The sequence below is a fragment of the Oncorhynchus masou genome, chromosome 29, assembly GCF_036934945.1.
Source record: "Oncorhynchus masou masou isolate Uvic2021 chromosome 29, UVic_Omas_1.1, whole genome shotgun sequence".
Lineage (NCBI taxonomy): Eukaryota > Metazoa > Chordata > Actinopteri > Salmoniformes > Salmonidae > Oncorhynchus > Oncorhynchus masou.
Genome location: NC_088240.1, coordinates 36,732,197 through 36,758,752, shown reverse-complemented (window position 1 = coordinate 36,758,752; position 26,556 = coordinate 36,732,197). Strand labels below are relative to the sequence as shown.

The 26,556-nt window shown below is 44.7% G+C and overlaps 1 protein-coding gene across 9 annotated transcripts in view; it reads right to left on the bottom strand.

Annotated features, from left to right (window-relative positions):
- LOC135519445 (FERM, ARHGEF and pleckstrin domain-containing protein 1-like) overlaps positions 1 to 26,556 on the bottom strand; it is a 77,545-nt gene that overhangs the window by 11,355 nt on the left and 39,634 nt on the right. For 2 of the 9 annotated variants that reach the window (XM_064944678.1, XM_064944685.1), the window contains exons 3-15: positions 19,975 to 20,079; positions 19,793 to 19,835; positions 19,169 to 19,247; positions 18,205 to 18,302; positions 17,599 to 17,713; positions 16,126 to 16,273; positions 15,623 to 15,718; positions 15,332 to 15,498; positions 15,049 to 15,117; positions 10,115 to 10,211; positions 9,665 to 9,875; positions 4,068 to 4,258; positions 3,624 to 3,713 (exon numbers count right to left, since the gene is read on the bottom strand). In XM_064944678.1, the coding sequence (XP_064800750.1) occupies positions 3,624 to 3,713; positions 4,068 to 4,258; positions 9,665 to 9,875; positions 10,115 to 10,211; positions 15,049 to 15,117; positions 15,332 to 15,498; positions 15,623 to 15,718; positions 16,126 to 16,273; positions 17,599 to 17,713; positions 18,205 to 18,302; positions 19,169 to 19,247; positions 19,793 to 19,835; positions 19,975 to 20,079 (1,509 nt within the window). Of the gene's footprint in view, positions 1 to 3,623; positions 3,714 to 4,067; positions 4,259 to 8,589; positions 9,876 to 10,114; positions 10,212 to 15,048; positions 15,118 to 15,331; positions 15,499 to 15,622; positions 15,719 to 16,125; positions 16,274 to 17,598; positions 17,714 to 18,204; positions 18,303 to 19,168; positions 19,248 to 19,792; positions 19,836 to 19,974; positions 20,080 to 26,556 lie in introns of all 9 variants that reach the window. The other 7 variants (XM_064944681.1, XM_064944680.1, XM_064944679.1 and 4 more) reach the window with 7 other exon arrangements.

The following is a 26,556-nucleotide window of genomic DNA, read 5'->3' as shown; positions in this document are numbered from 1 at the left end:
TCAACCCCCTGAGTCAATCAATACATGTTAGAATCACCTTTGGCAGTGATTACAGCTGTGAGTCTTTCTGGGTAAGTCTCAAAGCTTTGACCACCTGAATTGTACAATAACTGCCCTTATTCTTTAAAGAAATTATTCAAACTCTGTCAAGTTGGTTAATTATTGCCAGACAGCCATTTCCAAGTCTTATAGATTTTCAAGCCGATTTAAGTGAAAACTCTAACTAGGCCACCAAGTAACATTCAATGTCATCTTGGTAAGCAACTCCAGTTGCTTCAGTAAGTATATACACCCCTTGACTTCGACATTTTATTGTGTTACAGCCTGAATTTAAAATATATTCATATATCATAATGTCAAAGTGGAATGATGTTTTTTGAATTTTTAACAAATTCATTAAAAATTAAAAGCTGAAATGTCTTAAATTAACCCCTTTGTTATGGCAAGCCTACATAAGTTCAGGAGTAAAAATTTGCTTAACAAGTCATATAATAAATTGGATGATCTTCGAATGACTACCTCATATCTGTTCTCCCACACACAAAATGATCAGTAAGGTCCCTCAGTCGAGCATTGAATTTCAAACACAGATTCAACCACAAAGACCCTCTTGCTAGATGGGTAAAAATTATAATGCAGACATTGAATATCCCTTTGAGCATGGTGAAGTTATTAGTTACACTTTGGATGATGTATCAATACACCCAGTCACTACAAAGACTCAGGTGCCCTTCCTAACTCAGTGGCTAGACGGGAAGGAAACCACTCAGGGATTTGGTGACTAATGGTGACTTTAAAACAGTTACAGAGTGTAATGGCTGTGATAGGAGAAAATTGAGGATGGATCAGCAACATTGCAGTTACTCCACAAAACAAAACAAATTTAAAAAAGAGTGAAAAAAGTGGAGCCCGTACAGAATAAAAATATTTTAAAACATGCATCCTGTTTGCAACTAGTCACTAAAGTAATACTGCAAAATAAATGTGTCAAACCATTCACTTTTGTGTTATGCGTTTTGGATTTGCCCAAACATTACTTAGAACCACTCTCCATAATGTCAAGCACAGTGGTGGCTGCATCATGTTTTGGGTATGCTTGTAATCATTAAGGAATTAGGAGCTTTACAGAATAACAAATAAATGGAATGACACTAAGCACGGGCAAAATACTAGAGGAAAACCTAGTTCAGTCTGCTTTCCACCAGACACTGGGACATCTATTCACCATTCAGCAGGACAATAACTTAAAACACAAGGTCACATCTGCACTGGAGTTTACCAAGAAATGTTGAATGTTCCTGAGTGGTTGAGTTAGTTTTGACTTAAATCTGCTTGAAAATATATGGCAAGACCTGAAAATGGTTGTCTAGCAATGATCAACAACCAATTTGACAGAGCTTGAAGAATAAAAAATAAAAAAAGGCAAATATTGTACAATCCAGTCTCTTAGAGACTTACCCAGAAAGACTCACAGCTGTAATCACTGCCAAAAGTGATTCTGCCATATATTGACTGGGGTGTGAATACTTATGTAAATTAGATACATCTGTAATTTATTTTCAATACATGTACAAAATGTTTAAAACATGTTTTCACTTTTTCATTTTGGGGTTTTGTGTGTAGATGAATGTGAAAAAAGTAATCAATTTAATACATTTTGAATTTAGGGTGTAACAAAATGAGCAATAAGTCAATGGGTATGAATACTTTTTGAAGGCAGTGTATATTTGGCCTTGTATTTAGGTGATTTTAGGTAATTTAGGTAATTGTCCTGCTGAAAGGTGAATTTGTCTCCCAGTGTCTGTTGGAAACCAGGTTTTCACCAGTGCTTAGCTCCATTTCTTTTCTTTTTATCCCATAACTCTAACTAGTCCTTGCCTATGATAAGCATACCCATAACATGATGCAGCCACCACCATGCTTGAAAATATGAAGAGTGGTACTCAGTGATGTGTTGTGTTGGCCCCAAACATAATGTTTGTATTCAGCACAAAAAGTCAATTTATTTGGCACAGGATGCATGATTTGGAATATTTTTATTCTGTACAGGCTTCCTTCTTTTCACTCTGTTATTTATGTTAATATTGTGGAGTAACTACAATGTTATCGCTCCATCCTCAGTTTTCTGCTTTAAAGTCACCATTGGCCTCATGGTGAAATACCTGAGTGGTTTCCTTTCTCTCCGGCAACTGAGTTAGGATGGACGCCTGTATCTTTGTGGTGACTGGGTGTATTGATACAACATCCAAAGTGTAATTAATAACTTCACTACGCTCAAAAGGATATTCAACGTCAGATGGGTAACAAAAATGTAAACAATCTACCAATAGGTGCCTTTCTTTGTGAGACATTTGAAAACATCCCTGGTTTTAGTGGTTTTGTGCGTAGGCCAGTGACACAAAATCTCAATTTAATACATTTTAAAATCAGGCTGTAAGACAACAAAATGTGAAAAAAGTCAAGAGGTGTGAATACTGTATGAAGGCAGTGTACACAGGAGAGGAACAGGGTTTAGAGGAGGTAAAGCAGGGTGCTGCTGAAAAGGCCTTGGGAAGCAGACAGCAGGCAGCAGCTGTTCCTCAGATGACTTAACAACACCAGCCAATGGGGGAGGGTGGAGAGGGGGAAGGAACAACAAAAAAAGAGAGAAAGAATGAGAGAAGAGAGAGACAGAGTGACCGAAAGAGAAAGAGCAGCCAAGGCAAATGTTTATGAGAAGTGTAAAAGGCTTCTCTAAACATCAGAGAAGACAAGAAGTGGTGGTGGCCCATATAAACAGCGAGAGAAGAGAGTGGTTCTGCAGTCTCCGTTTCCACATCTGTGAACGCTGCTACAACCAGATGATGTTCACAGGGTGAATACTGAATACTGACTTCATACCCCGCACGACTAAAACACTTGCCGCTCAACTCCCCTTCCCCAAAAGACGTGTAAATATTGGACTATAAATTGTGGCTGTATTATACTTATTCTAAAACGTTTATTTTATTCTACTGAGCCATTTACTTTATGTTCATATTATTATCTTTTATCGTTTCGTATTGCTGTTGCATTGTGGAGAAGGAACCTGCAAGTAAGCATTTCATTGGATGGTGTATACCATGTATACCGTGTGTATCCCGTACATATGACTAATAAAACATGACACCAACACTCACAGCAACTTCCTTCACTGATTGCAATACACTGGAAGGAGATGTGCCTTTCTTTTAATGTCCTGGTTTTTTTTGCGTCTCCCTTGAGAGACAAACAAAAATGCGTCCATATGTTTGTCTGTACAGAGGCGGTGGGAGCCAAAAGAAAAATGACTAAAATAGGATGTCAGCCCAACGTTAAGCAGGGACATTCAAGGCCGTGGATCTCATTGCACTGTATATTTACAGCCTTGGGTGAGATAAACAGATTAATACATTTCATAGCATTCTCAGACTATTTTCCCCACCTGCCAAAAAACATCTCCCACCCCCACTGCATGGATCCCTGTGTGTTTGCCATATGCTCTTTTGTAAAGCAGCTAGCCGGAATAATCAATGTTTTCTGCCCGGAGGATGGGAGAAAATAAACAAAAGGTCAGTGTTAAGTCCCTGAGAGAGCGGAAGAATCTATCTGGTGATGGGCCTTACCACAGTCACGACCTCCAGGTCCTTCAGATAGGTCCTCTCTGTGGTCAGCAGCTCCTTGGCAATAAAGTAGGCCTTGTCGGTGGGGAATCTCTGTGAAAAGAAGAGGACAGAGTGTGAAACTGAGCAGAGACAACACAGTAAGCTGTAGACTGTGTCTTGGGTATTTTTTTCACATTTTGTGTCATCAATTCCAGTGTTAAGACATGTAGCCCAGTTACAGTACATCACATTTTGTACAGTGTTCACAACACGGTTCCCTGTGGGTAGTTATTTAGGCCAGGTAATCTGGGTCCTCTGCTATTTTAGGTACTATATGACTGTAGCCTCTTTGAAGCTGGTTATGCTAACTGGAGATTTAAAACCACAATGACGTCCACACAGCAACTGACAACAATCCCTCTCTAGATCTAATCCTTTAACGGGGGCCCTCTCTGGACCACAAACCTTCCTCCGAACCTCGTCTTCATCATCGGTGCGCACGCTTCCGGCATCGTTGAGCAGGGGGCTGGTAAGGGGGGAGGGCTGCCGACCGTCCGGACTGTGACCACAGAGCTCGACCGGCTTCTGACCATTGACCATGCCCTGGGAGTTACCGGAGGAGGCGGAGAGATGAGGGCTGTTGGACACCACTCCTGCTGTAGCGAAGGAGAGGGGGATGAGAAATGAGGAAGAGTTAGAGAGGAACAAGTTCAATTACAGTCATATACATCTTATAGTATTGTCCCAGGGATAATAATGAGAGCTAAATTGGGGGATGTGCCTTGCCTGTAGCTAGTTACTGTAGCTACTTGCATCCAGACAAGAGTCACCCATGACTCACTCTGCTGCCCAGACAGCTCTAGTGCTCTTCTCTCTCTGTAATGTCTGCCATTTCAGCATAATACCATCAGGATTACGCTGCTGTTGGGTTGAATACAGTATTATGAATGACTGGAATCGATTACCTAAATCAACTACACTTCCACTAGGATGTTCACTAGGGACACTTGATTGCATACTTGCCCACTACCGTCTCCTGTCCTCTGATAGCACCACGTTGGCATGGACAGAACAATGATTAAACCAGCAACATCTCTGGTGAACACCTTACAGACGCCACGATACTACATTCTACAATGGAGGGAACAGCTGTGACAACAAGCACCACGGGAATACCAAACACGGACTACATGAACACAGCCACGAGACACACAAATGAGTGTATATTAAAAAAACACACTCTATAAACACACACACACACACACGTACATTTAACAGAGCTACGCTACATCTACGACAGCACAGGAGGATGAGGATGGGACTAGGGTCTAAAAACAGTCACGAGACAATGTTGGGGGGGGGGGGGGGGGGGGGGGTGGTCTTTATAAAAGAAGATTCTGGAGTCCCACTTCATAAAGGTCAACTTTATTGACACTAGTGCACAACCGTATACAAGGTTAAAAAGTGTAGAAAGTCTCCCGGGAAAAAGAGAAGATCCGGTAAAAAATCAGTATCAGAGCCCAGTGAGTGTCAAAGCAACATCAACACGAGACCGTAGCAAACAGTGTGTGACGGAAGTGAGTGAGAGAGCGAGTGAGTGAGAGAAAGAGGGAAAGAGAAACAAGTCAAGTTGGAATTTACAACAAGCATATTCTGGGACTTGTCTAATAGTACCTGTAGGTGTCACAGTGCACAAAGAGCTTCCCAGAATAAATGTCTCTATTGCAGTATTACTACGGATACCACTTTGCTAATACTTTATTAAGACAGTCAGTTGCTTTAGAGGGAGCATACCGATTGTACACTCAAGCTATGTTATACAAATCAATTGTGTCAATCGTAGGAGCAGCACAATCTGCAGAAGAAGCATTTTGTGTCCACTCGTTGTAAAATTGAACTTAAATCAAAGTTTAATGGGTGAGCAGTAATCATCGTAACATAATGCACATTGTCGTCTCAGATGGATCAAATTATACCTTGCTGCTGAAAGTGCTACTGGCTTGTCTGATGTGAGTGATATCTGCCTGGTGAAATGTTACAGCAGGTAGGAGTGAGGTGAGGGTACATACATCGTGAAACAGCCAGGGCAAGAAAGCATCAACATCATGCCTGAGCCCTGGGTTAGCTTCTTGGACATGCAATGGAACCAAGCGCGGTCGAGACTAGCGCACACACAAGCCTGGCCTATAGAGCCATGAGTTTAAGCCTGGCACACAATATATTACTATATTATATTACTATAGAGTAGATGTAGTGAATGTGTTGGTATCGAATACAAATCATGACCCGAAATATCAGCCGTGTGCAACAGCCCAACGCCACAGAGCCATAAGACAGTGCTTGGTGTACCTGACGGGGTTCTCCTTGCCTGCAGTGATCCAGCGACCAGCACTACTCTCACACTGTTACCTCTCACACTTAACCTGGAAGTCATCAATGAAATCGGGTAAAAACAACATTGTGTTATTATTTACAGTTTATATTCATTTTGGACTATGTTAATAAACAGGACCAATATCATAAAACGACACAATAGATAATAAATACTCTGTACACGTGGATAAAGCCCAAGCCTAGAAGAGTCTCAAAGATCCTAGCCGAGCAGAAGCCCGTGGCATTGACGGATGAGCTGAGAGACTGAGACGCTGCCCTTAAATTGCCTTTCAGACACATAACATGCAGCACATACTGAAACCTGCCTCCGTGTTCCCAGCGTATCCCCTGGTTCCTGTCATCCTGAACAGAGTCATTTCTCAACTCCCCCCAGTCCTACATTCTAGTCCTCTGTACTCTCTGCTGACAGTCACCTGGACCACTGCAGTAAAGGAGACCCAGTTTAACCCCCTTTTCTCTTCACACAGTCAGTTACAGAACAGCAAGACATCAGGACAGTACAGGAACAGGTTGACATGCTTTCAGAGCAGGGAAATAGAGACAAGGTGAGATTTAACCCCTTAAGTGTTGCATGCTGACAGAACAGAACAGTGTTTCAAATTGGACAAGGAAATTCGGGGAAAATAAAAATAAAAAATAAAATAAAAAAAAGCATTGTGATATAAGGTCAATAAATCCTTAATCAAAATTATACACTGCAAACAAATGACAAGGAGAATGAAGCAAAAATAAAGAAAAAAAAAATTGGGGACAGCAAGAAAACAAATAAAACACAAAAGTGCAGAGTAATTTTGTTAGGGAAAAATGGCTACCTTTGCAATGCTGGAGGAAAAGAACAAATCAGTGAGATAAGTATACCCCTGGAGTTCGCTGAACAATAGAGAATGAACGCTTACAAGAGATGTTTAGGTAGACAAGGAGAAGAAGAGATGCCAACAGTGGGCATCAGAGCCATATTACACCACCAACACCTGAGGTCTCTCACACACACACACACACACACACACTCTCTTAGGTCTAATAAAACATGCCTAAAACCCACAGAGAATTGCTTTTCTGGACAACCAGTACCAGCACTGTCCAGTAGTAGTAAGTGGGTATGGATATCTGCTGGTATGTCAAGTCTTTAAAATAACGTTCCTTCGTTAAAACGGATGTTCGCCAGAACAAACTACGTCTATGAAACATTATTGTGGCTCTGTTTGTGTGTATATATATATATATATATATATATATATACACACACACACACACACACACAGTCAACAGTAGTTAGCTGGATTTCAATCCGTTGAGTATTTGTACAGAACACAGGGTTACTGTAAACATAGTGAATATGAAATGAGGAGTTGGGACGTGCTGCAGCTGAACTGAAAGCTTTCTCAGCACCAAACAAAGACATGACCGGCTTCGCTCACTACGGACACCAATTAGATATCGACCGCATGTACAGTACAAGCAAAACCCACGTCTATAGTCAATACTATCGTGCCCTCCTAAGCAACTCCCTAAATATCAACCATTAATCAGACATAGAACATTAACACAGAACATTACAAGGAAACTGCCTGTCTGTCTCCTCTATTTCTAGGCACAGTATACTCAACACGAACCAACCCATCACAAAAGTCTACAGATACGATCATAACGATTACAAAAGCAATACAAGTGCATATACAGTACCGTATAAAACGTAAACCAACTCCCCCATCGACATGCTATCAAACAACAACATATTGTCAATTTACAGAATGGATGATATATCAGCGATGGGCGACTCCAGTCCTTGGACGGGAGTGATGTCACACTTTTCTCCCCATCCCTAGCAAACACAGCTGATTCAACTAATTGCGTTCTAAACTGAAGATCATGATTAGTTGATTATAGGAGGCAGGTGTGTCAGCTGGGGCTGGGGCAAAACTGTTACACCAATCAGGCCCCCCGAGGACTGGTGTTGCCCACCCCTGTGTTATATGAAGACACAAGACGGCATTAGACAGAGCATTGGAACCCTCCGACAATCAATAAACCCTACAATGCATCATCGTAGACGGAGTGTGAAACAATAATTCCCTCGACTACATCTCAAACATTCAGCTACAGAGCATCAGGGTGTTTGAAACCCTCACCGACCACTGCATTTCATTCATGCAGTGTTTGTTCAAAGGACTTGGCACTAGAAAACGATAATCTCTCTAATTCAGAACCACCTGGTGTGTGCAGACACCAATACAATCCGAGAAGACATGAAAGGTTAACCCCCTAAGGGTAGAAGAGAACAGAGAGAGCCTTCATCCCTCTCTCCCTCAGTTAAAGGGCAGAGCGACCCAATGGGAAACAGAGTGTCAGGCTGGCTCATGGTTGAGCGTACTCTACTGTATGCTCAGCACAGCGACAGAGGAGTGTGAAGGGGGTTAGTAGCGCCTTGTCTTAAACCCTCCTAAGCAACATCTGTCCCTCCACACAAACTGGCATAGCTATCGCCATCTACCACGCTAACCATCCCATCTCCTCTCAGAACCAACGCTACCCTACGCTGCCTATAGGGCAGGTCTCTGGACTTCTTTTCTCAAGGCTAGCCTAACAGCTGAACACCTGAGCCCCGTCCTCGTCACTAAAATTAAGGCAGCCATCTTCCTCCAACTCCTCATCCAGCTGGAGGCTACCGAATGAGTATTTGTTCCTGGGCATGGGGGAGGAGTTGACCCCCATGGCCATGGGGTTACCATAGGTCAGCGGGTGGCTGCTGGAGCTGCCCGTGGTGGTCTCGGTCTCCGAGTCACTGGACTCAGTGCCACTGCTGGTGGAGCCGTCAATCATCTGAACAGCCCCTATGTGGTCTACGCCACCCCGGCTGTACAGCTTCTGTAAGGGGCTGGGCTTGGGCTGGCCGGGGGCAGACAGGCCATTGGCCATCATACGACGCTCCAGAGCAGCCATGCGCTCGTTGCGGGAGACGACGGGTCGGGGATCGTGGGAGGGCGTGGAGGTGGCCTGCTGCGGGCTCAGGACGAAGGGGTCAGTGTCGGAACGGTTACGCATGTTGTGGAGCTTCTGTAAGTGTGGCGAGCGGGCCACGATGGGTGAGTAGCTGCCGTAGTTTGGCGGGGCCTGGCCCTCATCTCGGGGCCCCCCAGGGCCCCCCCGGGCGTTAAAGCCCCCGTGACCCGGTTCGTCCCAGCGCGGGAGCCGGGAGCCGTAGCCGTTCTGATCGGCGTGGCTGAGCGAACCTGTCCGGTGGAAGGTGCTCATAACGGGGCTTGACGTGGTGCTCTTAGAGCCTAACATATGGCGGACTGTCAGGGGGCTGCTGCTACGCTGATCCCCAATACCACGACCCCCCAAATCCTCCATCATAGTACTATGGAGAGGGCCACGTGGCGGACCCCCGCCGAAGAATGACAGGTTTCCCGACTCATCTAATGCACGGCTCATATTGAGGGGGGGTTTTGGGGAGGGAGGGGACTCCATGTACCTCATCCTACCCAGAGCGAGTTCTCGCTCGTTTATACTGCCACAGCGGGGGCCCGCCACCTCCTCCCCATAGCTCTCATTAGGGTGAGACCTGGTAACCCGGCCCTTGGCCACGTCGTATTCACTATCTATATCACTGCAGTCAATGTAGGGGATGGAGGAGCTGCTGCCCTTAGCGCCCCGGGAGGCTGGACCTGTGTTCAGATGTTCTGGGTGGGGCTGCCTGGCTGGGCCTGGTTCTGCCCCGGGGCCTGGCCTTTCCTCGCTGTGTGCCCCATTCCTCTGGCTGGAGGGGCTGCTTCTGGTCCGCAGGGCCGATGGGTCTTCGGCGCTCACCAACACGGACTCCTTCCAGTGACGGCGTGGCGGAGAGTCCACTACGTCTCCTGGAGCACGGCTCACACTCTGTGGCATACGGAGACGGGAGAAGAGGGAGAAAGAGAGGGTTGAAGGTTTTACTTGACAGTGAAACAAGGAAATAGAGTTTTTGTGTTATGGACGAGTTAGTTATTCACTCCACTTAATTATTAACACTGTTCTACGCACTATATTTTTCATGTTCTAATCTTCCTAAGTGAAAACATGCGTGGTTGGCTAGCAGATAGATAGAGACGGTTCCACAAAGTGCCATTTAGTACACTAGCCTCGAAGGAGACACTGACTTCTTTTGGCACTTGAGGGCGGTGCGGGGAAGGCAGTGGAGACAGACGGCTGCTGCTGTGCTGGACCCTGCTGTGTTTCCTGAAGAGGAGACAGGGTGACAGAAAGTGAACATGTTATACACCTGGCAAACCTTCACACATCCAGTCTCTGTATAGAGATAAATAGATAAAAAACACCGCCATTAAAAAGGGCTCTATATTAACAAACCTACGGTTAATCTAAGCGCTGGCGCTGTACATATGTCGTAGGTAGGGGTGTGTCAGAATCGTCTTTGCTATTTTCACAGTCGTTATTACAAGCGCAATAGCTGGCGGTAGTGCGAAAGGGCTGGGTTTGGATGAATAAATAAGTTGTAGGTGTGACGAGGGCTTGGCCACTCACTGGCCAATCAAGGCGTTCCATAGCTTAATACTGCATAGGCGTTTGCTTCAAGTTCTGTAGGTTATTGACAGTTAATTTGGCTGGGGGCACGGAATATTCTCATCCTAGTCCATTGTGGATTGATACTACAGTTTATTAAATAGCATAGGCTACAGTAACAAGTGATAGTAACAACAACAACAACAAAAAATCCTGTGTTTGCTCAATAGGTTTGGAATGTTAACAGTCAACATTGTAATTGGCTTCAACTAGTATTAGGTCTTTAGACATTGCACTTCTCCTCAAAAACAAAACACAGATAATGTATCTGTGAGGCATGTTCTCAATAACCTAGATATAGCCTCGGCCTAGCTTTAATATGGCGTTATAGGACAGCACATTTTGAACAGCCTATGTTTGGAGAAGTGAGTCTTTGTTAACTGGACAAGAGGAGTTCTTTGGAAATGGGGATGGATGCAAACCGAATGGAGTATGCACTGCCGGTAGGCCTGTGTGACTTGTAAATATTGAAAACGTAGGTCAGCAAAAATCTCACGAGTAGACCATTTAGAAAACTTTGATGAAAAGGCTCCGTGGCTAATAATTGGCCAGGATGAGCATGAAACCAAAACACATTGCTGTTAAACAAGCTTTCATTATCGTAGGGAAACGGTAGTCTAACAAAAGGACTTATTTTTTTAATCAAATGAAACGGAAAACAAGCCAACTGTTACAGGAAAATAACTTCAATGTTTCTAAATGAGTGTCACCAGGTTATGTAATTACTCGCTCCATGACGGGCATACAGCCGACATGGAGGGGATTGTAAGCACATCCAAAATAATAAGAGGAGCAGGCTAAAATCATTTAATAACCTACAGTTGAAGACGGAAGTTTACATACGCTTAGGTTGGTGTCATTAAAACTGGTTTTTCAACCACTACTCAAATTTCCTGTTAACAAACTATAGTTTTGGCAAGTGGGTTGGGACATCAACTTTGTGCATGACAAGTCATTTTTCCAACAATTGTTTACAGACAGATTATTTCATTTATAATTCAATGTATCACAATTCCAGTGGGTCAGAAGTATACATACACGTAGTTGACTGTGCCTTAAACAGCTTGGAAAATTCCAGAAAATTGTTTTTGGCTTCAGAAGCTTCTGATAGGCTAATTGACATAATCTGAGTTAATTGGAGTTATACCTGGAGATCAGCCAATACCTAAAAAAAAACAATTGTAGACCTCCACAAGTCTGGTTCATCCTTGGGAGCAATTTCCAAATGCCTGAAGGTACCACATTCATCTGTACAAACAATAGTACGCAAGTATAAACGCCATGGGACCACACAGCCGTCATACCGCTCAGGAAGGAGACGCGTTCTGTCTCCTAGAGATGAACGTACTTTTTTGCGAAAAGTGCAACTCAATCCCAGAACTACAGCAAAGGACCTTGTGAAGATGCTGGAGGAAACAGGTACAAAAGTATCTATACCCACAGTAAAACAAGTCCTATATCGACCTAACCTGAAAGGCCGCTCGAAAACCGCCATAAAAAAAGCCAGACTACGGTTTGCAACTGCAAAATAGGGACAAAGATCATACTTTTTGGAGAAATGTCCTCTGGTCTGATGAAACACAAATAGAACGTTTGTCCATAATGGCCATCGTTATTTTTGGAGGAAAAGGGGGAGGCTTGCAAGCCGAAGAACACCATCCCAACCGTGAAGCACTTCACAAAATAGATAGCTTCATGAGGAAGGAAAATGATGTGCATATACTGAAGCAACATCTCAAGACATCAGTCAGGAAGTTAAAGCTTGGTCGCAAATGTGGACAATGACCCCAGGCATACTTCCAAAGTTGTGGCAAAATGGCTTAAGGACAACAAAGTCAAGGTATTGGAGTGACCATCACAAAGCCCTAACCCCATCCTATTGAAAATCTGTGGGCATAACTGAAAACGCGTGTGTGAGCAAGGAGGCCTAGAAACCTGACTCAGTTACACCAGCTCTGTCAGGAGGAATGGGCCAAAATTCACCCAACTTCTTGTGGGAAGCTTGTGGAAGGCTACCCGAAACGTTTGACCCAAGTTAATTAATTGAAAGGTAATGCTACCAAATAATTGAGTGTATGCAAACTTCTGAACCACTGGGAATGTGACGAAAGAAATGAAAGCTGAAATAAATCACTCTACTATTATTCTGACATTCCACATTCTTAAAATAAAGTGGGGATCCTAATTTACCTAAAACAGGGATTTTTTTACCAATATTAAATGTCAGGAATTGTGAAAAACTGAGTTTAAATGGCCAAGGTGTATGTAAACGTCCGACTTCAACTGTATATGGATAAAAATGGGATTCCACTCACTATTGCTGCTGCCAAACTTGTTAATTTAATAAAGCTTTGGTGATGAGGAGAAGGGGGTGCTATGCTTGGTTTTTAAATCAAATGAAATAGGATTTTTGCGTTTCTAAATATGAGGTTTACGGGCACTAAAAGCACATCTCTCTTGTGCATATAGGTACTGTGCGTCACGGCTGGATAGGCCGTGCTTCCGCTGTCGAAATCCTAACCAACCCCGTCTTCTTTTATTTTTGTTATCAGCTTCAACATTGCGGCTTCTATCGATGTAATTGTCGGCATAATTCCCAATCCCCCATATATATATATATATATTTTTATATATATTATTTTAAATATATATACACAGTCCAGTTAAAGGTTTGGACACTATTCCTTCAAAGACATTGTAGAATAATGGTGAAGACAACAAAACTATGAAATAACACATATGGAATCATGTACTAACCAAAAAAGTATTATACATATCAAAATATATTTTATATTTGAGATTCTTCAAAGTAGCCACCCTTTTCCTTGACGACAGTTTTGCACACTCTTGGCATTCTCTCAACCAGCCTCAAGAGGTCACCTGGAATGAATTTCAATTAACAGGTGTGCCTTGTTAAAAGTTAATTTGTGGAATACCTTTCCTTCTTAATGTGTTTGAGCCAAACACTTGTGGTGACAAGGTAGGGGTGGTATACAGAAGATAGCCCTATTTGGTAAAAGACCAAGTCCATATTATGGCAAGAACAGCTTAAATAAGCAAAGAGAAATGATAGTCCATAATTGCTTTAAGACATGAAGGTCAGTCAATCTGGAAAATGTCAAGAACTTCGAAAGTTTCTTCAAGTGCAGCTGCAAAAACCACCAAGTGCTATGGTGAAACTGGCTTTCATGAGGACCGCCACGGGAAAGGAAGACCCAGAGTTACCTCTGCTGCAGAGGATATGTTCATTATAGTTACCAGCCTCAGAATTTGTAGCCCAAATAAATACTTCAGAGATCAAGTTTCAGACACATCTCAACATCAACTGTTCAGAGGAGACTTTGTGAAATCAGGCCTTCATGATCAATTTGCTGCAAAGAAACCACTACTAAAGGACACCAATAATAATAATAATAATAATATTAATAAGAGACTTGCTTGGGCCAAGAAACACATGCAATGGACATTAGATCGGTGGAAATCTGTCCTTTTGTCTAAGGAGTCCAAATTTGCAATTTTTGGTTCCAACTGTCGTGACGCGGAGATCATCCAGTCACCTACTCAGCATATGTGGTTATTTTGCCCATCTTAATCTTTTATTTTTATTGGCCAGTCTGAGATATGGCTCAGCACCCTGGAGTCGCCTCTTCACTGTTGACATTGAGACTGGTGTTTTGCGGGTACTATTTAATGAAGCTGCCAGTTGAGGACTTGTTTGTTTCTCAAACTAGACACTAATGTACTTGTCCTCTTGCTCAGTTGTGCACCGGGTCCTCCCACTCCTATTTCTATTCGGGTTATAGCCAGTTTGCGCTGTTCTGTGAAGGGAGTAGTACGAGATCTTCAGTTTCTTGGCAATTTCTCCCATAGAATAGCCTTAATTTCTCAGAACAAGAATAGACTGAAGAGTTTCAGAAGAAAGTGCTTTGTTTCCGTCCATTTTTAGCCTGTAATCGAACCCACAAATGCTGATGCTCAAGATACTCAACTAGTCCAAAGAAGGCAGGTTTTATTGCTTCTTTAATCAGAACAACAATTTTCAGCTGTACTAACAATTTCAAAAGGGTTTTCTAATGATCAATTAGCCTTTTAAAATTATAAACTTAGATTAGCTAACACAACGTGCATTGGAACACAGGAGTGATGGTTGCTGATAATGGGCATCTGTACGCCTATGTAGATATTCCATACAAAATTTGCCGTTTCCAGCTACAATAGTTATTTGTGACCCCAAACCTTTGAACGGTAGTGTATATATAACATTCTATTGGTTTTGTATAATTGTTTCTGAAATATCCCCACTGGCGCATACTGAAATTGGCACTTTGGCGCACGTTAAGGACACACCTCCGATATTGCCACCCATCCCATATCAGCGCAAGCGAGCTAATATAAGACAGGTAAATTACCAGTCCTGGCACTAGGGTATGAAAATAGAAGAATAGACAATCGCGCTGGCTTAACGTCAGCCAAAAATAGAGCCCTAAGTCTTTACCTTTCAAAGGGAATCTTCTTAAACTCAGAATCCTTCACGTAATCAATCACCTGCTTCTGGGTCCGACCGCTGCAGTGAGAAAAGTAGCAAGGGAGATGATTGAGGTCAGTGAACTTACAACAGAGCTGGAGCAGCTTTGTCCGGGTGACAGTTAGTAAATGAGATTCAGACTGAGGTACTGACTGGTTCTTCATCAAACCTGCTATATCCTGCTATATGTGTCATGAGAGACTGCTTTATTATTGTGTGGCCCCAGGGTCCCTCAAGGGGCCAGCTTGTCTACCTGAATCTGAAGGAGGAGCCTCGGGTGAAGAGGACAGGCTTGGGTTTGGGTTTGGGCTCCTCGAAGAGGCGGAAAAAGGCGTGGTATTCCACACAGATCTTCCAGAAGACTTTACAGCAGTCCCTGCTACCCATCAGGAACTCCAGAGTGTCCTGGTAAGAGCTCTGCTGCAGGGTGGGACAGATATAGATGTAACACGCATCAATGTAAAAAACTCAGGGCTGGACGCCCTGAGGCATTGGTGATGATTATCATTTTGAAATTCTTATAGTCTATTGCCAGATGACTTACGTTCAGGTCTGGTCTGAGCTTGATGAGAAACCGCTTCCGTTTGAAGCTCAATTTGCGCACTTTGGACCAGTTGAAGGCATTGATCTTGGTGTGTCCCTGCAGCCGATGTAGAAGTTCACACAATGGTTTAACATGGCGTGTGCCATGCAATAAAAGCCAGCCTGTTCGTCGTAATAATCCTGTCATCAAACATCAGCTCCACATTCCTCAAATAGAACTAGCTCTTAATCCCAATAGATTTGTGAACAGAGAAACTGTCACATGTCAAAAGCCTGTCAAACTCAATTCCACTTCAAAGAGCAATTGAAAAGCAGAACAGCTGCAAGCAAGTGTGGCATAACCAAGCTGGTTAATCATTTAAACTACCCATTTGCCATTACACCATCCACATCAAACGTTTGGATCAAACATCCTGTACGTTTCTAATTATAAACAGCAGTCTACAAATCCTCTAACTCCATCCAGCTCTACTCTGTGTTGACCTGTAAAGTAGTGTCGGTCACCTGAAAGACCAGGACACCAGTGTGCGCCACGGCCAGGCTCAGCTTGCTGCCCTCGCGGTCCTTGGCAGGATGCAGTCTCACTCCGTACAGCTCCAGCCTGCGTGCCACCTCCAGCAGCTGGTAGTCCGACTCTGCTGGCGTCTGACCCCTACAAGCACACAAACAATAGCCTGCGTCAAGTCTCATGTAAGTCTCATAGGCCTCTCCAAGGACATGTCCCAAATGACACTCTATTCCCTTTATAGTGCCCTACTTTTGACGCAGTCTCACACAAGTCTCTTATGAGCTTCACAATCACGGCAAGGTGGAGATGAGGTGGGATGCGTCAGAATTCAAGGCGTCAACAAACGGTTACATTTCACATCCATTTTGAGCTTCTGAACCTGGCTGCTCTAAATCAAGAACTGTACTTTAAATCGGAATAATATCTACCATCAAATACATAGTCCTATATGTTCTGTAAATGTGGTGAGAGACCAAGCCACAAGACAATCTGTGTTCCCACATTCAGTTGACACCACACACCACCGAGTTCTGGGTAGAAACGAAGTTGCACAGTACCTCATTTGCCTAATTCTTATCTGTGAAAAAGCTTTCCTGTTTCCTGTGTGCTGTAGTTAATGAGAGATTTAACTCTGGCCATGGCTCCCTGCCAGGAGAACTGTGGTTAGTGTTATCAGCTGAAAAGACAGAAAAGAAAAAGAACAAGCCGGGGAGGACAGTCAAATCTAACAGAGCTCCTTTCATCTTGTCAGCTGCTTGGTGATCTCCCATCTCTGCCGTGACACCAGTGTAGCGTGGAGGACTGGGGGGTGAGGGAAGGGCTGACCATGTCCTCCTGGCACATGTTTAGAGCCAGCCAGCTGCAACGATGAGGACGACACAGAGGGGATTGTGGGATATGAAAGCCTTCCACCGTGTGTTCTCCCAGGAGTACAGAACTATCCAATTAGGGAAGAGATTATAGGGGGGAAAAAATACTGGGAGTAGGAGAAGCTACAGTGAGTGAGTTCAAGCAACCGTTTCCCTTGTGCCAACCTGTCAGCTGACTAGACAGGAGAGATACAACAATGGAAATCCAAAGTTGTTAGCTGTTTTCCACGCTGAAGTCTGGTGCGGTGTGTTGCTCATTAGGCTGTGATCCGAGTAGATTCCAGACCTTTTCTGGGGACCCAAGCAGGGTTGCTAATAAAAGCAGACATTCACACATGCACCTCCAGGCCCTAACCGCTCAACCAGCCCAGGGGGCTTTGCCTTGTCTAAACATGACGAAGAATGCCATGTCAGTTAGCACACTGGAACAAAGCACTCTATTCATTCAGTGGCGAGTTTCCCCGACTGTGTCATCTGCGTATTAAACATTGCCTTGGAAAGTATAAGGGTCTTTCACGACCTTTTCCTGTTCAGAGTGGACCTGAATAATGCCTGCACACAGCTCAGTGCAGACAAACCAGTTATAGAGGAGTTACTCACACATTCTTGGAGTGGAACTCCATGATCCTGTCGATCAGAGCCACCTGGTCTGGAATGTAGCTGTTGTTGAGGAGGTGCTGCCGACTCTGGCTCTCCTCAAAGTCCCCAATCTCAGCTGGAGGACAAAGGGTTAATGTTATGACATTGTATTACATTGTGTGCAGTGTATCTGCACCACCGCAGGTTGATCATTTGGATTATTCGCTTACATCCCTAAATAGAACAGATGAGAATATATTCAATGGAATACATCCTCATCTGTCTCTTCCCTCTAGAATCACACTTTGACAGCTCCCTCTAGCATTAGAATCCTGGCAGGCTGAGGAACGGATGACTTTTCAAAAATACTTTCTCAAGAGTGTTTTCTGGGGAGGGTACTGACATGTTTGGTTATTCTGAAGCCGTCCGTCTTTCCAGATTTCATTCAGACGAAGACTATAAAAAGGTATCCATGGCAACACACTGATTGTCAATTTGGGATGCTGCACCACATCCTGGTCGGCACATTTTGAAGACGGCACGAGCAACACAACGTGTTTCCCTACACATCCATCTTCTCTACTGACCCTGTGATCCACTAAGCCATAAAGTAACAGAGAGACGTACACTGGATAATATGGGAGACCAGCAGGGCCGCGCTACTGTCGTTGCAGGCCAGACGTCCACAGGCAAGGTCATGCTTGACTTGCAGGGCGAAGAGGTACCTGAACAAGACGGTACAACGAGACAGGTTAGAACAGAGTCAACAGGATGACTGTGGCTGTGTGTGGTTAACATCAAAAACCTGTCAGACGACAACGCAGGAGGGAGCAGCCTCAAAAAGGAAACACTTGGAGGTGATCCCAGCTTGCCAAATACGATTTATAACGCAACAGGTTCAGAAAGACAGCTTCTTGGCACATACATGTCACCACACCTGGAAGTACCGACTGTTGACTGACCCCTTACGATTGCATCATAGTACAGTACAAACCCCCATTTAACAAAGACAACTGGACTGCAGAGCAACAGTCTTGTCTATGGATAAGCGGTCTTTCGTTACCCATCCAATATCAACTGTAACCTTCTGTAGGGTCAAGGAATGAATGATATAATGAGAAAATATACATCAGAAAAACATTAGTCTTACTGAAAATAACCAGCACCATTTCAAGGTGCTACATTAAAAACCTGGCAGGTTTAAAACATGGACGGCGTGAATTATATGTCCGAGGCAGAAATAAATCTGCTGGGAGGCTGGAACACATTAGTCACTTCTGAATTAGCAGTTATATTCTGTGACATCGCAGTCGTTTCCACACACAGATCTGACCCGAGAATGACTTACTCTAATGGAAAGACTGCATAATATGCCTGCTGATAGCCTGCTGTGTGCTGTGCAGTCAGCCTTATACGACTTCATGCACTGACAGCTCGTCAGCTGAATACAAATTCCAATTATTAAAGCACCTGTAGATGAGGAAATCTTATAGCTGAGCCTTGTAGACTGAAGGTTCCTCTGAAATGGTGGCTGGTATGTTGCTGGTTAAAACTCCTGTGGTTTAATAGGCCTCTTCCTGTTTAGTCTTACCTAGTCAGTTCCTCCAGTAGTTGGGTGTGGTCAGGGGGGAAAAACTTCACCACAAATCGCAGGACTGTGTGCTTGGGCCCTGTGGGTGTGAGATCATGGCATGGTTATATAAGTAGAGTCACAGCCAAGACAATACAATTGACACATTCTAAAATCGGGGAGATTCCGATCATAGAATTTAGAATCTCTATGATTCCTTCCGATACTCTACTTCACTCAGACCTGAATCTGGGTTCTCTCACACCAATCATAGCAAGGAAGAAGTGCATTGGCTCTTGCGCACCACATGTCCTCATTTGTAGATGAGCAGACCAGTCTTTTATAAGACTTCATGAATGTTTTATGACTGGAGATGTAAACATTTAACAGCAGAGCCTCCGACTGGAAGGAAGATGGTCTCTGTGTGTGATTAAGTTTGCTCAGATGAGACGTGGTTTTGAGAAGCCACAACTAAATGAATTCGCTGAGATGTCTCCTTTCAAAGACATTTAATGTTCCCATGTTTTGGCTTGATTCATTTTCTTCTGTTAGCAGCAACAACAACAGTGTTAGCTGAAGCAAATTAAGACTGAACTGTCCATTGTTCGCCGTGTAAAAGCGTGTAATGAAGTCTGGGTTACTTACGTCTCAGCTGCTTGACTATTGGCTTAAGGAGGTCTAGCCAAACCTGTGAAGAGAAGGAAGACAAACGTCCCTTAGTCGGCATAGAGATACGAATTTAAAGCTTCTACACTTAGACAAAGAAACAACCTTCCCGTCTAGTCGGGAAACAACCCCTGTCGTACTGTGTTTTTGTCTTCCCTCACCATCATCTTGTGGTGGTCTTGGTACTCTAGGCTGAAGTAGTCGCCTTCAACGAGGTTCAGGTGGGTACACACCAGGTCAAACACCACCTTGCCAGAGGCTCTTTGCTGTAAAAGACATAGAAACAGACATGGGTAAGTTACAGAAATACACGGTGCATTGTGATTGTCTTTTGACTGTAAGGCGGGCTGGCTGGCATTCACTAGCTCAACCATTCAATGAGCAATGTGTACTTGGACTAAGGATGATATTGTCCCCCCCTGGTTTCAAAGACTCATTCTGATGACATTTCACTGGAAATCCCCTCAGCAAACTCCATCTGCAAGTCTAATCAAGGACCAACGAGCATCAGAGCACATTCAGGACTGGGTCTCATCATCCCTCTAGGACTTAGGGGTTTAGGAGGAATAGCACAGACAAACAATAGTGACATTTGCAGTAGTGACTGAGTGTCGTTTGACTGACTGGATGGATAGTGGGTGGCTTCATAGAAGCCATATCCTGGTTGACTAACGCGCCACCACCCCCTCTCTTTTCACTCCCAGGTTCTAGATGATTGCTCAAAGCATCTCCCTCCCTCTACGAAGGCCCAGGGGTTGGGACACTGAGGATCAGACAGACAGGGGGACGAGTCTGTCCCTGTGACTTTGTTCTGAATTACAAGCGTCACCGTGGGGACTGTCGATGGCACAGTGCTCTTTGAAGCTGATCTACTGGCAGCCCGGCTCACCTAGGAGGTCCATTCCTCCACGACAACACTTTGAAGTCTCCGCCTTAGTCAGTCATCTGGCTGTTTTTCACCCACTACTTCTTTTCCAATCCCAGGGGAACATACACAGCCAACACCAAAGCAACCCCAAATAGCAGCTCTGCCTTTATAGAAGAAAACCTTCCTCATTTAGAGGCACAAAGGGATGTCAGGGACTGCAGTTTAAAGCCACAACTCCTATTAGAAAACTCCTAAGATGACTGAAGCATGGCAGAGAGGAAGGGAGTGGAGCCGTTTAGCCAGGCTGCATTCTTCTGACTGATTTTCACCGGAGCAGAACGTAGCACAGTTATTCCAGTGTTTATAGTAACAGTCCCACCCTGTCTACACTCTTAGAAAAAAAGGTGCCATCTAGAGCCTAAAATCTTCATCGGCTGTCCCCATAGGAAAACTCTTTGAAATAACCTTTTTTTGTTCCAGGTAGAACCCTTTTGGTTGCATGGATCGCAAAAGGTTCTACTTAGAACCAAAACGGGTTTTCCTATGGGGACAGCCGAGAACCCTTTCGGGAACACTTTTTTCTAAGAGTGTAGGATAATAACCCAGCACCATTTGAGACTGACTGCTTCCACCCTTCTGCACCCCTCCCCCCTCTCCTACTCTACTGGTGGGAGGAGCTATAGGTGGACGGGCTCATTGTAATGGCTGGAATGGAATTAATGGAATGGTATCAAACACATCAAGCATATGGAAACCACGCTCGACTACGTTCCACTGATTCCATTCTAGCCTCCCCTGTGCCCCCCCCCCACACACACTCTAGTCTCTATACATCCTCCGCCCACGACGTACTCCTCTCCTTCTCCACCAAGTGCTATCCCTCTCTAAGGGCAGTCATTGAAACTAAGGCCTTCTCTACTTCCTGGATTATATAGTGACCTCTTCCAATCACAAGTGGGCAACCCACATAACTAACCAATGGGAAATGTTTTCCATTATTACACTCACTTATATCAGTGTTCATTAAACAGTTACTTGCATCACCAGCATAATAATCCATTCAACTGAAGTGTCCAAAAGAAGCATCAACACAGCTTCCCTCTCCATAGGTTCCCTGCTTTATCTCTCCCTCCAATACTCTCCCTTCTGACTACGGCATGTAGGGAGCTCTGGGCACCACCACATAGGACCAGCTGTTTCCATATGGCGGAAGGGTGATGGGTGAGACCACAGGGGAGCAGGAGGCTAGAGGACACAAGAGCAGACACCAGCCAAACAACCACCCACACTGCTGCCTGCCTGCCAAGGCCGTGCTGCTGCAGAACCAACCAGCCGTAAACCAGCAGTGTCAGAACTCTCCACAGAAAAACAGTCATAGGCCTAGTTTTAATACAGAGAGGAAATCTAAGTCAGTAGCCTGGGTTTTCTGTACTTAGTACTATAACATAGTGCAAGAGTAGGGTATGGTAGAGTAGGGTAAGGTAGAGTAGGGTAGGGTAGAGTAGAAGAGGGTAAGGTAGAGTAGAGTAGGGTAAGGTAGAGTAGGGTAAGGTAGAGTAGGGTAGGGTAGAGTAGGGTAGGGTAGGGTAAAGTAGAGTAGAGTAGGGTTGAGTAGGGTAGAGTTGAATAGGGTAGGATAGGCTAGAGTAGGGTAGGGTAGAGTAGGGTAGGGTAGAGTAGGGTAGGGTATGGTAGAGTAGGGTAGGGTAGAGTAGAGTAGAGTAGGGTATGGTAGAGTGGGGTATGGTAGAGTAGGGTAGAGTAGGGTATGGTAGAGTAGGGTAAGGTAGAGTAGGGTAAGGTAGAGTAGGGTAAGGTAGGGTATGGTAGAGTAGAGTAGGGTATAGGTAGAGTAGGGTAAGGTAGAGTAGAGTAGGGTAAGGTAGAGTAGAGTAGGGTAAGGTAGAGTAGGGTAAGGTAGAGTAGGGTAAGGTAGAGTAGGGTAAGGTAGAGTAGGGTGGGGTAGGGTAGGGTAAAGTAGGGTAGAGTTGAATAGGGTAGGGTATGGTAGAGTAGGGTAGGGTAGAGTAGGGTAGGGTAAGATAGAGTAGGGTATGGTAGAGTAGGGTAGGTAGAGTAGGGTTTGGTAGAGTAGAGTAGGGTATGGTAGAGTAGAGTAGGGTATGGTAGAGTAGGGTAAGGTAGAGTAGGGTAAGGTAGTGTAGGGTAAGGTATGGTAGAGTAGAGTAGGGTATAGGTAGAGTAGGGTATAGGTAGAGTAGAGTAGGGTAAGGTAGAGTAGGGTATGGTAGAGTAGAGTAGGGTATAGGTAGAGTAGGGTAGGGTAAGGTAGAGTAGGGTATGGTAGAGTAGAGTAGGGTATGGTTGAGTAGAGTAGGGTAAGGTAGAGTAGGGTAGGGTAAGGTAGAGTAGGGTATGGTAGAGTAGAGTAGGGTATGGTTGAGTAGAGTAGGGTATGGTAGAGTAGGGTAGGGTAGAGTAGGGTAGGGTAAGATAGAGTAGGGTATGGTAGAGTAGGGTAGGTAGAGTAGGGTTTGGTAGAGTAGAGTAGGGTATGGTAGAGTAGAGTAGGGTATGGTAGAGTAGGGTAAGGTAGAGTAGGGTAAGGTAGTGTAGGGTAAGGTATGGTAGAGTAGAGTAGGGTATAGGTAGAGTAGGGTATAGGTAGAGTAGAGTAGGGTAAGGTAGAGTAGGGTATGGTAGAGTAGAGTAGGGTATAGGTAGAGTAGGGTAGGGTAAGGTAGAGTAGGGTATGGTAGAGTAGAGTAGGGTATGGTTGAGTAGAGTAGGGTAAGGTAGAGTAGGGTATGGAAGAGTAGAGTAGGGTATAGGTAGAGTAGGGTAGGGTAAGGTAGAGTAGGGTATGGTAGAGTAGAGTAGGGTATGGTAGAGTAGAGTAGGGTATGGTAGAGTAGAGTAGGGTAGGGTAGAGTAGGGTAGGGTAAGGTAGAGTAGGGTATGGTAGAGTAGGGTAGGGTATAGGTAGAGTAGGGTAGGGTAAGGTAGAGTAGGGTATGGTAGAGTAGAGTAGGGTATGGTAGAGTAGAGTAGGGTATGGTAGAGTAGGGTAGGGTATAGGTAGAGTAGGGTAGGGTAAGGTAGAGTAGGGTATGGTAGAGTAGAGTAGGGTATGGTAGAGTAGAGTAGGGTATGGTAGAGTAGAGTAGGGTATGGTAGAGTAGGGTAAGGTAGAGTAGGGTTTGGTAGAGTAGAGTAGGGTATGGTAGAGTAGAGTAGGGTATGGTAGAGTAGGGTAAGGTAGAGTAGGGTAAGGTAGTGTAGGGTAAGGTATGGTAGAGTAGAGTAGGGTATAGGTAGAGTAGGGTATAGGTAGAGTAGAGTAGGGTAAGGTAGAGTAGGGTATGGTAGAGTAGAGTAGGGTATAGGTAGAGTAGGGTAGGGTAAGGTAGAGTAGGGTATGGTAGAGTAGAGTAGGGTATGGTTGAGTAGAGTAGGGTAAGGTAGAGTAGGGTATGGTAGAGTAGAGTAGGGTATAGGTAGAGTAGGGTAGGGTAAGGTAGAGTAGGGTATGGTAGAGTAGAGTAGGGTATGGTAGAGTAGAGTAGGGTATGGTAGAGTAGAGTAGAGTAGGGTAGGGTAAGGTAGAGTAGGGTATGGTAGAGTAGGGTAGGGTATAGGTAGAGTAGGGTAGGGTAAGGTAGAGTAGGGTATGGTAGAGTAGAGTAGGGTATGGTAGAGTAGAGTAGGGTATGGTAGAGTAGGGTATAGGTAGAGTAGGGTATGGTAGAGTAGGGTAGGGTATAGGTAGAGTAGGGTAGGGTAAGGTAGAGTAGGGTATGGTAGAGTAGAGTAGGGTATGGTAGAGTAGAGTAGGGTATGGTAGAGTAGGGTATGGTAGAGTGGAGTAAGGTATGGTAGAGTAGAGTAGGGTATGGTAGAGTAGAGTAGGGTATGGTAGAGTAGAGTATAGGTAGAGTAGGGTAGGGTATAGGTAGAGTAGGGTATGGTAGAGTAGAGTAGGGTATGGTAGAGTATAGAGTAGGGTATGGTAGAGTAGAGTAGGGTAGGGTAGAGTAGAGTAAGGTATGGTAGAGTAGGGTATGGTAGAGTAGAGTATGGTAGAGTAGAGTAGGGTATAGGTGGAGTAGGGTAGGGTATAGGTAGAGTAGGGTATGGTAGAGTAGAGTAGGGTATGGTAGAGTAGAGTAGGGTATGGTAGAGTAGAGTAGGGTAGACTAGCAGAGGGCTTGATTAAAAGCAGAGGCACAGTGCAGTAATAGTCCTGCCATCTGCGACCGCCAACACAATAAGAACCCCAGTCATTAATGAAGCACATGAGTCACAGTGACTGATCACTGCCAAGGCACAGCCACCATCACTCTGCATACAGTACAGTAGTACACAGCCTGCTCTGCTGATAAGATACACACATTGCTTTCTCTCACATGTGCGCACAGACATGCACATTGAGACAGACACACAACCACACACACACCTCTTCCGGGAGCACACATGTTCACTGCACACACATTTCTCTCCCAGGGTACACAAACACATCATATCTGGTCCCACCCCCATGGCACAGAACTCACTATCAAAAAAGGTCCCACTACATCAGCAAATATCACACTTGGCAGCTGACATTTCTATCGTCCTCTACAGTTCCAGGAGAATCACAAATCACTCTGCTTTGGGCCTTCATCCAAGGAGCTTTTCAGATGGTTTGCACAGTAATGCCAGTGTCAATCCGATTTCAGCCCATCTCTGTATACCAATTGTAGCCAGACATCCTGGAAAGCTCTGTCTAGATTGAACTTATTTGAACCCGGTCTCATCGGATGTTAGCAGTGTTTATATGTTCCAGCGGAGGCATGTACTTCTCGGTAAACTGACCTCTACATGCTCCAGCTGACAGGAGAGGGGTAAACAGAGATGACAGTGTCTGCACTCATGTCTGCTTGTGTTGGTGGTCACAACCAAACCCAGGCCTCCTCCCTCTCCTCCGCCTCTTTGCTGTTTGTAAACATGCTGTCAGGTGTTTGGCTTTGTACCTCTCCCTCTCTTGCGTCTCTCCAGTCTACCCCCTCAGAGTACATTGTACGGTCCACCTCCCCCACCATGAGCCAGCCCACTGCACACCAAACCTCTCCTGGGGGGTCATGGCAGGCATGAAACAAAGGGGGTCATGCCTGGTTAGAGATGAGACACTAAGCAGGTCTGAGGGTTGAGGTCCCCCCCAGACTTCATGCTGTGGACTGGGTCTGCCAGGGTCTCCTAGCTGGCCAGGCCTGGCTGTGTGTGGAGACTGGGGATCCAGGCAGCTGGCCACAGCACAGAGCAGCATCTGGGAAGCCAGACACAGTGAAACTGCACTGGGCACTGAGAATGGTTTGTTAGATTATTCCTATGTCTGTTTCTCCATTTGGAAAAACTAGGTCGGGCTGAGATCAGAGGCTTGGTTACAGGACAGAAGCAGATGCATTCCCATTCGGTGACTCCTTGTGGTGCTTTCATTGGAAACAGATCTGAAGAGGGAGGAGGCAGTCTCTGAGGCAGTGTGTTCTCTCGCTCTCTCCGCCTCTGTGTTGTTTTTAACTGCGCCGCTGCGCTAAGTAATACCATATGTACGCATCACGGCATCATCATATAGAGAGGATTAAAGTAGGGATCAAAATCCCCACTACTTCGATTTACATAACAAATCATGTAACGGCAAAGATCATCTGACATGCCGATCGCATGCATTAGCCTGTTCGTTGTCCGTCCCATCCACACAGTAAAGGCGATAATGTCGCCATGCTAATGTAACTGCAATAGCCAAAAGACATCCAAGATCCAAACGAGACTGTATGTGTGTGTGTGTGTGTGTGTGCGCATGCTTGTGTGAGTATCAAGACTGTAAGCAAGGAACAGGGCCGAGAAGTGAGTGACTGATCATTGAGATGCAGGTCAT